The 15,341-nt window shown below is 43.7% G+C and overlaps 1 protein-coding gene across 4 annotated transcripts in view; it reads right to left on the reverse strand.

Annotated features, from left to right (window-relative positions):
• The window catches only part of MTUS2 (microtubule associated scaffold protein 2), a 530,400-nt gene that overhangs the window by 55,276 nt on the left and 459,783 nt on the right, over nucleotides 1-15,341 (reverse strand). For 3 of the 4 annotated variants that reach the window (XM_074330069.2, XM_074330067.2, XM_074330068.2), the window contains one exon: nucleotides 1,574-1,640. In XM_074330069.2, the coding sequence (XP_074186170.2) occupies nucleotides 1,574-1,640 (67 nt within the window). Of the gene's footprint in view, nucleotides 1-1,573; nucleotides 1,641-11,921; nucleotides 12,368-15,341 lie in introns of those variants that run through there. The other variant, XM_019736531.3, reaches the window with a different exon arrangement.

Raw genomic sequence — 15,341 nt, forward strand, 5'->3', positions numbered from 1 at the left:
AGAGGTCCTCTGCGGAGGAATACACCCTAGAGTGGAAGATTTCCTCCTCTGTTTCCAGATGCAAGGAGCTACACACCTTATAGTTATGAGTCACCTTTACAGAATGCTTTATCACCAGAGTCTTCTTTAATCGACTTTCCTTTTTATGAAGGGGAACAAGGGACAGAGAGGTTAGCCAAGTCGTTCTACTTGAACCTGGGCCATTTGCCTGCAAAGCCCATGCTTGCGACCATAAGGTCCGAACCCCCTAAGAACTCATCCACGCTGTGGAGACACATGAAAACACAAGGAGACACAGAGGTCCCTGTTGACGTTGCCTTTCCAGGAGCTTCCCTGACACACTGCCATCGCCGTTCCTGGCAAGCCTCTCAGAAAACCTACATCCGGGTTCATGCCCTCAGCGGGGCGGGCCAGGTGGAGGTGCTTCTGTCGCTGAGGCTGGAAAGGAGAACTGTTATTTACTGCTTTCCTACAGGGGCCCCGCTCTTCTTAGAGGGGGGAGGAGGCCATTGCTGACCTCTCTTGAAGTCACAAAATTCACAGTGAAGAAAAAACAATTGTTTTACGGTTAAAAAAAAAGTGGGGGTGGGGTGGGGGGGTGGAGAAGCTATGTTTGGACATCACTACCCTGTCCACGGCACATCCGTGGGGCCAGGTTCCCCGGAGAAGTAAGGCTCAATGCCTACCTGCGTGGCTGGCCTGGAGGAAAAGGCGCTGTGTCACCCACCGGGGACAGCTGGGACGGTTCCAGTCCCTTTGCTGCTGGAGGAAGCCACACCCACGCAGAGCGGGCTGTGCCCAGGCCAGCACTGGCTGGGGGAGGAATAGCAGGCCAAGGGACTGGACGTGCTTGTTTCACCTTTGCTGCCTGCTTCCTGGGGAAACGGAATAACACATCCTCAACAGAGAAATGGGGTCAGGAAAGGGAATGGCATCTTCCTTTGGTCTGATCGTTGGCCTCAAGTGAAAACCCATCCCCCGTGACGTCTGGGGGATCGTCCTGTCATTTGTGAGGTCTCTTAAGATTCAGACTGAATGCTACCGTCCTGTCAGCTGAAGACTAGGAGTTTCAGCATGAGCCCCAGCATTGTAACCCACCCAAATTTGCGTTGTTGACCCTGTTCCGTATCCCAGAGCATTTCAAGGCAGGGTGTAAGTGGCAGGCAGCCGTGGGACAACTGCATCTTATGGAGAGTGCCTCGTGTAGTCCACCAAAGCCAGGCTGCTTCTCTTGGAGCTCTGCCTGCCCAGGGGATGCCTAAATGGGGGGGAGCTTGTCACAGCGCACAACACAGATGGATGGATGAGCTGCCATCTGCGAAGTGCAGAGTCAAGGCCTGATTAGTTCCACTGTGAACTGTTAGGAAGCTGTCTTTATAACCACAGAAACATAAAAATTACGGCTCCCTGCAAGGCTGCAGCAGCCACTGCTGTGCTGGGTAAGAGACTTCATTTGTCTGGGCAGGATTGCTCCGGTTTACCGCGGGAGACATAATTGCTTTTGTTACACATTCATTTACAGGTATCAGGAACAGACATTCTCTCTGTGTGTTGTTTTCAATGCCCTACTTACCAACTTCATCCCTGATGTTTGCAAGTTCGATTGACAGCTCTTTTTCTTTCACAAGGGCACTTTCATTCTGAAAAAACAAAACGGACACCGAGAGTCCCCTAGTTTTATGCTCGATAAGCACTTTCACATGTTTAATTAATGAATCATATTAAGCAAATATTTATAAGTCTAGCCCTTAAGGAAATAATTTTCTCATTACATAAGCATATAAAAAATGTACAAAGCCAAGTCTGACTCATTCATTTGTATCACAATCAAAGCGCAAAGCTTCCAATATAATATTAATAATATCTATACCACGCTCTTATATAAAACATCCTACAATATTTCTTTGTCCTAAACATTAATCTACTGTTATATATTATTAAACATTGTTAATTGTTATCATTATTATGAGATTTTTGACCCCGAAAAATGTGCATGCCATGATGCTGTGATGGGGTAAATGCTTATTTTCCTACCAGCCTCTGCAACTGACCCTTTGTCCACACAAGCACGGTCAGCTCCCTAATGAATAATGGGCACAAAACGGAACACGAAATATGTCCCTTTGTAATAAGACCAACACCAAAACGTAAGGTTTCCTAGGTTTTTGTTTTGTCTTCTGCATCAATAGAAGGTATGAAAGGAAAACTCACACTTGAAATATTATTTAGTGCAAAGAGCGCCATTTGTCATTAAATGACAGCTAAGCTGTTTTTAGATCAAATACATTCTATGACATAAATGAGAGAAATAGGTGAAGCGATGCTGAATTTGTAATCTGGGTTGTTGAGTCACCATAAGCATTTATACTTCTTAGGATTTTATTACTACTATAATAACTAGGAAAGATGTGTTATATAAATTCTCCTCAAGTTAGGGATCCCAAAAATACAGAGTCTGTCATTCTGCAGAATGTACTCCCCAAGCAAACCTTTCTAAAAGAAGGAATTTTGGCTAAAATGTGTACCCACTATCTAGCATGAACAGCATCAGGGCCTTGTGAAAGTTCTTTCTTTATTAGCCCCCTTTGACTTTGATTGCAGCACCTTTGAAGAAACTGCCAAATGTGAATAGACAGCTGTCACAATCTCGTTTCTGTGTGTGCTGCGCTGAGACCCGGGTAACACGCATGTCACTGGGTTGAGGGAAGGGTCTCAGGTTATCCAAAGGGCATTTGCTAGGCAATGTCTTCATTTCATAATGCCAAAATAAAACTCTGTCTGCAGAAAGAACAGAGCTATTTTAGTCCCAGGCACCAACAATTATTAGCTTAGGGTCCTCTTAGGACCAATGTAGTGATAACACATCCTTTGAGGAAAAGGGACCCTTTCTTATTCATGAAGCTCTTACCTTCCAACCCAGCCCGTAGCATCCTTGCCTTGCCAGCCTTTGAAGGCAAGAGACGCACCTGAGAGTGTACATTGTCCTAATCACTAAGTGATGCTGCAGGTAGTCATGAGGGCTGAATACATTAATATACGTGAGGTAGTTACAACGGTGCCTGGCACTTGGCGAGCCCTATTCAACTGTTGTTATTAGGATTCCGTTGCTTCCTTCTATTCTATTTGCATCCAGGTAACATCGTACAGCTAATAGGTGGTTTTCATATTATGTATCAAATTGTGTTTAAAATTGTTATAGCAGTCGTATGCCCCTTTTTTCTTTGGCACCTTCTTGGCTCTGCCCTGATTGTACTCCAAGTTCAAATACTGGAGACACCAGAACAGGGAATGTGTTCTAATCAGACAGATGGCGGGGATTATATGCTCGTTCTAACAGCAGCATTATACGGCCAGCCAACATTCAGCCTGTTACTACAAGTTAAGAAAATTTAGTATTCTGGAGAGGGTAAATTTCAGTCTTTGCCCTGCAATCATCTTAAATTAGGGAAAAAAGCTAACTCGTTTCTACCATCGAGAGTAATTGTGGACACTCGTCTCCTCAGTTCCCAAGCACAGCCAGAGGATTGAAATACTGTTCTTATCCATCCACAAACAGCGTCAACAAAGCATTCACTCTGAGTGTAGAGTGGTGCAGAGCTAGACAGCGTTAGGCAGGGACAGCCAGAACTTAACAAAAACAGCAAGCTAACTAGAATTTCTAACCTAAAGCCAACGTTTCCTTCAGCTCCAGGGAGCACCTTTGGAAAAGGAGTCCCAGGGGATGTTAGCATCCTGAGGGGTCTCCCCTGTCATAACAAACCACTCCACGCTTTCCAGCCATAGGAGAATAGGACATTTTGGGGAGGGGTGGTCCGCAGGTCCTCAGCAGGGAGGAGGGCGGGTGTCAGGTGTCAGCTGCAGACAGTGCTGAGGATAGCAGGGATAGCTGATGAGAACTTTGGGACTGGAATTGTTTTGGTGAAAAGCTAATTCTGCTCTCTGTGGCCAGGCCTGCCCCTCCGTCTTTGCTGTAGGAGAAACAAAGTGAGACAAGAAAAGAAGAAAGAAAAAAAAGGGAGGGGATGGGAAGAGAGAAGAGACGGAAAGGGAAACAAGAACGAAACAGCTGGGATTGGAGACCCTGTGCCCTCTCCATTTGGGGAAGCAGAGGCCATTGAGAGATGGAGAAGACTGAGTGAACATGACCCCAAACCACCGTTATCCCCACCCTTTTGTAAGCGCAGGCTGTAAAACCAACCAGTTTCAAACTAGTCACATGGCTTACTAGAGAAGGGTCCGCTGTCCAGGGTGAGCAACAAACCCGATGGCTGAAATGTCAGTATTAACACAAACATTTCCCAAACAATTCCTACATGTCAGGCGCAGAGCAAGGTAAGCCTCATTACTCCTCCAAAAACTGTCTAGTGGGTCCTGGTTTTAACCCCCTTTACGGAAGATGACACTGTAGCAATATGTCTGAGTAACCAGCCGGGAAATGGCAAACGCAGGAGTTTTAACACAAAGTCCACACTCTTCATCAAACACTAACACACCGAGATTCTCTCCACAAAGTCACGATCCAAATTGCACCAACCCCTAGATTGAATCTGAGTGCTTATTACTGTGAAGATTTTCATGTCTAACGGGAGGGAGGCAGCATTAGCTCCTGACCTCCATTTCCATGAAAATCCTCCAAGTGCATTCACATCCCCCCACCACCACCTGAACGCCCTGTATTTGCCCTGGGTGTTGATGTGTCTGTTGTGTGTCAGCGTAGCGCACAAGAGGCTGTAACTTCTGATAGGGCAGCTATTTGGCTTTTCCTTTCAGCTTTCCCGACCCCCTCGCCCCTTCTGACGGCTTCTGAATGAATGTATTGCTGCTTAAGGTGCTGGCACAGGGCTCTGCTTGCTGAGGCCAGCCTGTGCAGGTTGGCAACAGCCCTTCTTCCTTAAGTGCTTGCTTTGAAATATCAACTTCTCTAATTGTGCATTCTCTGCATCCATGACGATACCTTTTGTTTTCTGCCGGACAAACCAGAATGGCTAGTGCTGCCTTGCAACGGAATGAGGCAACATGCAGGACCCTGCGGGACCACTGCCCTTCAGGCGAGAAGTGAACTTAAAGGGACCGTCACTCTGGACTGCTTGCCTCACAAAGTTATACTTCATCCATGGTGGTCAACAGATTCCAACAGCTGTCTTGCAAGGTCCTTCTGTCCTGTTGAACACCCAGGAGTGAGGCTGGCCCAAGGACTCCCCCTGAAAGCATCTCCTGCCACCACTCCCCTTTGTTCCCCCACCTAAGCCAGGTCCAGCGCCATGACACAGTGTGATGACTAAACCCTGAGCGAGGCCTCGTCTGACGGCCCAGTGTTAGATCAGTGCTTCCCTACATGGGGAATGAGTGGAAAATTCCTAACTGGTGCCAAGTACATGAGCTGCTACTTTCACCCCAACGGGCTAAAAATAGACCTCAGTGTTAAGCATCCAAACTATCCTAGTGATACAGTCCAGAAATCGCAAAGTCTAAGAAGACCATCCCTCTAAAATGACTGTTTACTCTGAGACAGGCATAGCTGGAAATGGACATTTGGAGAACATCCATCTAAGCCCCAGGCCAGCAGCTGTGTCTCCGTAACTACCTCTTTTATTTACTCACGTACCTCTGCTTTGCACTCCCAGTTCTCTGTTCTCTGCAGAGGGGTACACTGCATTCACAGATGGAGTCCGAGAGTTGTCCCCCCGAAACCTCCAGCTCTCCCCTCCATCTCCTCCACTAGCCCTCGACAGACCTCTGCAAGTCTGCTACCGATTCCCATGCTAAGGGCGGCTCACAGACTCTTTCAGGGCAGGCTGAAAAGATAGGAAAGTTTAGTTGGGAGTCTTTGGGTTTACATATATATATTTTAAAATTTACATAGAATGCGCCACCTTTAAAAAAAATAGTCAGGTGGGGAAGAGGGAGCTGATAAAAACACTCATGCTGCCTTCAGTCTTCTCTAGCTACAGAAACCCACAAAGCGTATGACCAATCGTCCCATTAACGGCAAGCAACTGATGTGTGGCCGGGCCCCAAGCAAGCCTGCCACACTCTGGTACTGTGCGTGCCTGGTCAGTGGGAGTTATCTGCTCAGTGGTTGAGGCCGCCCATGTGAACTTGGTGGTGGTAGGAAGTGAAAGCGCCTGTCCTGTTAGCGTCCTCCATGTGGTTCTTGGTGGGCACCAACCATCTAAGAAGCCCCTCCTCAAATTAGAAACCAATGGAACAGCCTGTTTGTTATTAAAACTGAATGGAGGGTGAAACTGCGGTGCTTTCACCCCAACTAATCCATAAATAGGAAATGTATACCAAACAACACATTTTTACTGACTGCCTACTATGTGCCAGGCAGAATATTTCTGCTTTAAGGAGCATTAGAGTCTCCCAGAGTCAGTAAATGAATAAGCAATTATAGAACAATATGATATATAACTCACTGGAGCAGGGCTGGCTTGGCGATTTCCTGAGACCAAAGGATGAATAAACAGGAGGACATGAAGGGAGCTCCCCAGGCCCAGACCAGGAGAACTGGCGGCACAAAACAGTACCTGGGCTTCTTTCTGGGAGCCTCTCACCCACATCAGATGGGCCCTTTTCTTTTCCTTGCCAAGTCTATGCCTCTGCTCTGATCCTCCCGGCAAAAATTCCTGATTGGCTACAAGGGGTACTGATTGTCATTTCATAAAATTCAGTGCAGTTTTGGGTGTTTTTCTCAGCTCCCTCTTCCTCACCTGGTATTTTTTAAAAAGGTGGGGCATGTATGAAGATCAGACAATTAAGTTCATGACCTTTCCACCACGTAACTACACGGTGGAAAGTTCTTGAACTTACTTGTCTGACTTTGTATATGTAAATTTAAAAAATATATATGTGTAAGCCCAAAGACTCCCAATTAATCTTTCCTATCTTTCCTGTCTTTTTAGCCTGCCCTGAAACCAGTGCAGATCGGGAACATTCAACCTCATAAGCCGGGCCACTTTTTCCCAGGCTAAGCAAAAGAACCACAGCAGGGAGCGGAATAAGAGAGCTATAGAATTCTGGTATTTGCGGAATCACCCGTGTACTTTTTATTGTGCGTTTTTGAAATTCAAAGTAACATACATACACATGAAATTACAAAGAGGTTAAATTAATTTTTCATTCTTCCCACAAACAATATTACTTTTCACTTCAGGCTCCACGACTTCAGGTTAGGATTTAATTCTACCTGGTAGAACTTGGTCTTATAGGGAAACATTTTTCTTTTGTATTTCAAAATGAACCAGCCATAAGGAGACTTCAACAGAACTTCTAAGCCTTAGCCTTACGCATTGTTTTCACACCACCTTTTGTGAATGCCGCATTCATTTTCAATATCAGTTTTGTGAAGATTGGCCAGATTCATAATGTAACTGTGGAAAATTCCTTTGGGAGGTGGACTGACCTTTTGTTTTTCATTTCAATTATTACGGCTTTAAGGCAGCAACCGATGCCATGCTTTGACTTAATGAGTATTATTTTCTTCACATATAATTAATACAGACCACCGTATTTTTGTATCTGCTTTTCTATGTTGACATGAAATTTAATATAGACTGGTCAAAGGGAAAGTTTCATTCACATTTAATACTCTTAAATGCATGTCAATGTCTACTTGTGTGAAAAATGAGCAAACCTGTATCTTGTTTTAAAAATCAGAATGATTAAACTTAGTGCTTAATTCCAGCCTTTGCCCTTGTGCAGGTTAGGGAGACTCAGTGGTTACAAAAACAACTAGCTTACCCAAAAGGCTGCAGTTAATCAGGGAACGAACGTCATGCCCTACCTGGGTTACTAAAGAATAATTCGAAGGGACAGAGATTATGGGGCCCAAAGAGAAGGAATGGGACTCCAAATGGAATGCTGGGAAAACCTGGATCTCAGAGTGAGCAAAGGGAAGGAAAATTAGCTAGTACCATGATTTTTCATCCATTTATGAAACACTTGTGGAGTTTCTTGATCTTTCTGGGTTCTATCTTCCTCTGATCACTTTCCCAAATTTATTACTGTCAGATCAGCCACGCATACCTGAGAGGAACAGTGAGAGGCCCTCTCCCAACTCCCGCCCCTACTAAGAATTTAGAGAAAAGGGAAATAAGATAGTCTCTGAGATTATAATCATCACAGAAAAGGGTAGGGTCGAGATGTGCAAATGAACCGCTAAAGGGACAAGGCAGAAACTAAACCGGCAAGTCAAGGTGAGCAATGCAAAGGGAGCTTAGAAGAAGCCATAACACTCACACAGCCTTCTCAGCTGCATGAAGGTCAGGCTCCAGGGTTGATGGCTCATGGACACCCCAGGCTCTGAGGCCACTGAATGCTTAAATATTGTGCCTCAGATTCCATTCTCATCAAAGCGTCTGATGATGCTAGATGTTGACACTGAAAAGAAATAACCAGTTTCTTGGGCTGGTTATCACTCATTTGCTTGTCAGTTCTATTTCTTACTGTTAAAAAACAAGTTGGCATTCGAGTTTATACATCTAGTTTATTTCTCTTCAGAACTCAACGCCCCTAAGAACCGTCTGCTCTGGCAGGTTAAGGGTAAGAAGCTTCTGCACACGCACAGCTGCTGGCTTGATCCAGGAATAAACTCTTTGGGAATCCATCTGGTGCCCCAAAGTCCTCACTGGGGCATACTTTTCCTTTCAAAATACCTGTAGAATAAGTCTTTCTAAAGATTGCCCTTCTGCTCTGTGAACGAAAAAGCAGCTCTAATAAATGTGAAAGAAAGTAACCTCACAGGGTGATGGGATCATAAATCCCTAACAGGCCAGGTCACAGTGGGTAGTTACACCCTACGCCTGTAATAAGGTTTATCTTTGTCCTAAGCCAGCCTTGTCCGTTGTTCTTGTATATCTAGGCTAACACACTTTTGAAATGCCAAACTCATCCTCTTTTTCAGACCCCACGGAGGCGTAACCACCCTTAAGAGAGCACATCCTCCTGTTAACTGTCCTGTATCTTGCTTTCTCCTACCTTCGTGTAATCTTCCTTACACTTTCTCCTTTAAGTCCAAATGTATAAAAAGAAACTGCAAAACTGTCGTTCACAGGAGCATTTGAGATCTTGCTTCCCAGCATGTCATCAGTTTGGCTCAAATAAACTCGTATACATTTTTTTTACAGGTTTGGACATTTCTTACATTGACAGCTCAAAAGGCCAAGATGGACCCCTACTCCTGTTAACACAAGTTGAAAAACCTGGGCCTGGCTTTCCGCCTGGAAGGTATCTCCCCACACTTCCTATATGCTCAGCTTCCGACAGTGTTTATCCTCTTCTTCCGTCAAACTCGGCCAAAACACCTCATGCCTACCTTCTTCTCACCAGTTCATCAAAACACCTCCCCATTCCTCAAAGTCCAATTCATATTCCACTTGTTCCAGAAAACCTTGCGTATGATCCCAGCACTGATTTCTCCTTTCACTAAGTTCCAGAAACAGGTATGGCCAGAACCACATAACTTCACTCAATTATACTCCACTCTTGTACTAATGTTTGAATTGCTCTTTATGTGTTATTGTTGCCTACTTGTCATAATTTCTCCAAAAAAGGTAGCAGTACAACTAAACAAATAACTGGTAAACTCCATTGGGCAAAATGTGCCTTTTAAGAAATCTTTGATAGTCCCCATAATACCTACTCACAGAGCCAAGCAGTAATAAATATTGTCAATGAATGGGTTTTACAAAAGTTGTAAACACATAAGCACAATCAGCTCTTAAAAACCATTTGTTCATTTAACACATTTTTATTCTTTATACTCTAGGCAAGATGCTATAGTTTCTCCCAATAAATTAATTCTTCAGATTTGTATTTCTTATCCCCATCTCTGAAACTGAGTACTTAAAAGTATCTTTAATTGTCCTATCATTTTTTTCAGAACATCTTGAGCTGCACCCTGATCAAACTGTTAAAAAAGTTATTTTTTATTTCTCAAAATTAAGTTTTAATTTTGTGTCCATGTAAAGTTCTCAGGAAATGTTTCTTTATTTTTTTAAGGGTTATTAAGCTGTGCTAAATGATCCACAAACAACTTTACAAACAACTTTATCAGGCCTCTTTCAATGATGCTGCTGCGATTCTTAGAGCTGATTAACAGACTACAGGATTTTATTGTAAGATTTAAAGGGATCCCATAACACCACTCGCAGGCAATGCAGGTAACTACTGAATAAACAAATGATTTTGGCACATTGCCTGTGAAGATCTCCGGAAAAGTGGGCAACTAAATAAAACAATGATTTTCTTTTAATTTCAAAAAAGAAAGCCCTTAGTTCCTAAAATGAGCACCCATGAATACATATGTGCAACTTCTCCATCAGGAATATCATTTAAGAACATAGCAAAGAAAAGTCAAGTGTGGGTGTAAACAGTGAGAAAATTGGTAGAAGCAGTATAAGCTTTTAAGCTTTCGTCAGTAAAAAAATAATTTTTATTGAGTTGGAAGTTTCAAAACTAAAAAGTTTGAAAGTTACTTAACCATCCCACTGTTAAAGAAATGAAATAACATTTAATTGTCTTCCAAAATCCCCGAATGAAAAAGAATGACACAGGGATCATTATTTTCAAGAACTTGATTTGAAACAAAAAAGGACAGTTTCACTTTAAAACTTTTTTCTCAAAAAAGGTCTGCGTATTACAGCCTCTATTTCTACAAATTTTGTACAAAGGTTTAGTAATATTATAATATTTTACATGTAGCAAATGCTTCCCTTTTATTATAACTATAATTATAAATTTTCCTTCAACACCTTTCTGTGACTACTTCTCTTGAAAAAAACGGGCTTCATCACTTCAGTGTTAGATTTGCAAATCATGGCATGAAAATGTTTTGTATTTCTACTTGTTAAAAGCACACAAATGTGTACATAAACATAGCAAAAGGCAAACCCATTGAAACAGTTATTTCTATGGGAACAAAAGTACTAGGTGACTTAAGATACCCGTTTAATTTTCCTCAGTGGTACTCCTAGGTCAGAGCTCATAAACAGAACTGAACGCTAGGGTGTTCCCAAGTGACCTCCTTGTAATGAGTTTTATATTAAGCCATATATTTCCCTTCACCTGGTTACATACTATACCTTGAGCTGTCTATACAGCTGATTTTCACATGGGTAGAGGCAATTTCAACCCCTTGTTAAATAAATCTCATTTCATGCATCTCTGAGAAATCCAAATGAACATGAGAATGAAATATATCACAGAGACAAGATTTCTTGCCAACACATTTCCAATAGTAAATTAAAGCATGTCCTAATCCGTCTGCAAGCTCACAGGCAAATGTCAAAAGCAAAGAAAGGCTTGGTGCAGGAATTGTCATACAATTCTTGCTTGCCTTCTATGTCCAGTACCCTGGCTGTGAGTTTCCTTGCACTGAGGACCTGAACACACCCACAGATGCTGGCTGGTGAGTTTTCACCTCTGTGTTATTCACCTCGTGTGATACAAAGAAACACAGAGAGAATCACTGCACTGGTGTTTTCTTCTCTGCCCTTAAGAAGATAAATTACACGGATGGACGCTGTTTGTGAGAAAGAGCGGTAAACTTTCAAAGTTAGCAACACGCCTGGCAGAGAGAAACACGCCTAGCTAAATGAACTCCCCCCTAGAGTATCTCTGGTCTCACAGGTGCATTAAATGCACTAAGAATATTCCAAGGATTTCTTGGCAGTTGGGGTTTCAAGATGTTTGAGCAGAGCTGACTACTGTTTCTGGGAAATGCAACAGTTACATCTGAGGCTGCAGGAGCCCAGAGTTATGTAAGGCACTGCAGAGTGAAGGAGACCAGCACGCTGGAACCAGGAAGGACAGCCTCCTGCTCACCAACAAAGGGGAGAGGGACCCAGGTGGCAGCTCAGGCAGTCTCCGTGCCCTTTCAAAGGGGGAGGGGGAGAAGAGAGAGAGGGAAGGCAAAGTACCGTCTTGTCCAGGCACTGAAGGCAGATATAAGGCTTGCAGCAGCAGTGGCCCATCCCGGCAGGCTGGCTGGCACTGGGACCTCCTTCATTCAACGTGTCAGCGGTAATTCCTAAGGCGAGGTAATGGCTCAAACGAAAGGGGCGCGCCTGGGAGCTGTCACAACTTCCATGTGGTCCCCATCGGCTACCTTATTTCTCCTAATAACTTCAGGAATCCAAGAGCCAGAAGAGCCAGAGGAGGGGCGCCCAGCGGCAGCGTTTAGATCCTGCTGCGGGAGAGGGAGGGCGGGAGCCAGAGAGGGAGGGGACAGGCGGAGGGAGGGTCACTTAGCCACTGGAATCCTCAGGATGAGGCAAATCAATAGTCGCATAACAATCGAGCGTGTACCAATGCCATCTCCCCCGGAGGACAGCCAGCCTGCTCCTGCGGGAGCCGCTCCCAGCGCGCCCCGGGAGCGGAGGCGCCCCTGCGCGCTGCAGACACGCCTGGAGAGGACGCCGGGAGCACAAAAGAGCCGGGGCTTCCACGGATTCCCTGGGCTGAGGACTATGGAGAGAGCTGACGCAGGCTTGGCTCTGCTCAGATGTGGGCTTGCTGTTCTCCTGAAGAGTAAACATATTAATAAACGTGGTGTGCACGGCCTTTCCTCCCTGTACCTCCTCCTCGCCCGGTATCGGTTGCCTCTGGGACCAATTACTCATTTTCAAATTTGTGTGCCGGGAGCAATTTTTGCCTTGTTTAATGAAATCTTTATATTTGAAATATAATTGTGAAATTGCTTGCCTAGGCAGGCATTCACAAACCATTCAAGTGGCCTGAGTAATTAAAATTGGGGTTTGAGGCAGACATTTCTCCCTGTGTGTCAACACAAAAGCCGTAGAGAACTTGATCTTGCTGGGCAATTTGTAATTTTTCAAATAGTTAAAAATCAAAAAGGGAAGGCGGTAGGGAGCAAAAGTTTTTTCCAAAAGAGATGTGGCATTTAAAAATATATTTATGCAATCCTGAATGTAAAGATGGGGATATTTACAAGATTAACTTTGTATTTCCTGACACCTCAAAGGAGAAATCCTGAAATCTACCACCTGAAGAAACATACAATTAGATTTTTGCCCATTAAATTTGCCTAAGGCTATAAGCAGACAATAGTTGTTCAAATTAGATAATTTTACTAACTTGAGATTTTCCAAGCAGATTTTAATTGAGTAGCATAGACTGTTTAGATTTGCTTGTATAGACGGCAAGGATATTTGGTGACCAAATAAGAACAGACTGGAATGTTTGCCCTAAACTTGAAAGAATAAACTCAAATCTTCCTTGTTAGTTAACAAGTAAATTAGCCCAGTCCGTTGGGTGGGCAATATAGCTGTCCCGCCCAACATTTGAAATGTACATACCCTTTGAGTTGCCATTGCCACTCTATCCCACAAGAGTACCTAAACGTGCAAGGGTGTGTGTATGCCCCAGGGGATTCAGTTTAGCATTGTTCGTAAACGCATAGAAATGGAAACGACCCTAGATGCCCAACACCTTCCCACAGCTTGGAAAGGTGATATACTGTTGAGGGGAAAACAAACTTTTTAAAACACAAAGCAAAACTAGACTCATACATACATCTGTCTAGAATAAAGCTTTTTTGGAAAGAGACACCCTTTTCATATAATAGCAGCCCACCCTTAGGGAAAGAGAAGTAGGGGCAAGGGAGTAAATTTCCACGTTTTACCCTCTTGCCAGCATTTATTATTTTTCTTGTTTTAAAACGAAGCGTAGGAAGAAGGCAGCAACCACTGTCTGGGCTCTGTGATGTCAGGAGTACACAGTGCCTCCCTCTCACACAGGCTTAACCTTCTCAGCAAGGAGCTTTGAGGGAGAGAAGCTCACAGGACCTTGAACTTGAACCTGGGCTGAGGGCTGTTTCCGGGATTTTTGAAACCTTGTGAGAAAAACTTTATATTGCAAGAAGCGGTGCCCTGGGGCACCCATGTTTGCAGCATTAGTCCCTGCAGGCAAAAGGTGGAAGCAACCCAAGTATCCATCAATGGAGAACAGACAGACGAAATGTGTTCTATCCATACCATGGAATGTTATTCAGCCTCTGAAAAGGAAGGAAATCCTGTCACCTGCTACAACATGGATGAACCTTGAGGACATGATGCCAATGAAATGGGCCAGTCATAAAAGACAAATACTGTGTGATTCCACTGATATGAGGGACCTAGAGCAGTCAAGTCCATAGAGACAGAAGTAGAACGGTGGCTGCCAGGGGCTGCCAGGGGCTGGGAGGAGGTGGAGATGGGGACTTAGTGTTTATTGGGGACAGAATTACAGTTTTGCAAGATGAAAAGAATTCTAGAGATTGGGTTGCAGAATAATGTGACTGTACTGAATGCTATTGAACTGTACACGTACATGGTTAAAATGGTAAAAAAAAAATTTCATGTGTATTTGATCACAATTAAAAATACAAAACGTGGTGGCTTGCATTCACCTGGAGGCAGAAAGTCCCTGCCCAGTAGATCAAGATAAAGCACAGGTCCTGCTGTGGAAGGAGCCAGTGGGAAGGGAGGCTCCAAGAAGCTCAACTCCCCCCAGTAACGTGAAGATCGCGTCCTTGGAGCAGAGTTGCCTTTCCACACCTTAGGAAGCTGTTTCTTTCTAAATTAGGATTTAGATTGCACCTTACTAGCAAACTACTGCTCATTTTTGGACAATGTAGGAGAGGGCTTGGTCACACAGATTAGGGTGACACGGGGGAGGCTGCCCAGAGAAGGAAGACAGTCAGTTTCTCTTCTTGTCCACAGAGGGCGCCACAGAACGCGGGACTGGGGTTGGTTCAGTCCATCTGAGAAGGCCTTGCTGAAATCACACACAGGAGGCTAAGATCTCAGAGCAAATAACCCAGATTTGGAGAAATGTACCAACATCTTAGAATTCTGCAGTATTTGTCTTCCTTATATGTTGAAAAAACGTTAAACATACTAAAAAATAGAGTGATAAATACAAAAGGCCTTTATATACCCATTTCCACTTTCAACAGTCATCGAGATTTTGGCACATTTCTTTCATCTGAACTTTTAAAACTTTTTTTCATATATCCAATCACCCAGTTCCAACAATTATCAAAATTTCGTCTCTTTATTTTCGCATGTGCCTTTTCTTTTTAAATTTATTAAAGTATTTTAAAGCAAAGCCCTACATACTTTAGTATGCACCATCGAAAATTATGAACATTTTTACATAACCACAATGCCATTAAAACATCGAACAAAATTGACATTTCCTTGGCATCTAATACCTAATCCAAAACAAAATTTCCCTGGTTTCTGAAAGAAAATTAGTTCACAGTTGGTTTTCTTGAATTAGGATTCAAACTACGTCCACACATAATATTAGGTATTGAGTCTCTTAGCCTCTTTAAT

Source organism: Rhinolophus sinicus, chromosome 16, assembly GCF_057876585.1.
Source record: "Rhinolophus sinicus isolate RSI-liver-muscle chromosome 16, RSI-T2T, whole genome shotgun sequence".
NCBI lineage: Eukaryota > Metazoa > Chordata > Mammalia > Chiroptera > Rhinolophidae > Rhinolophus > Rhinolophus sinicus.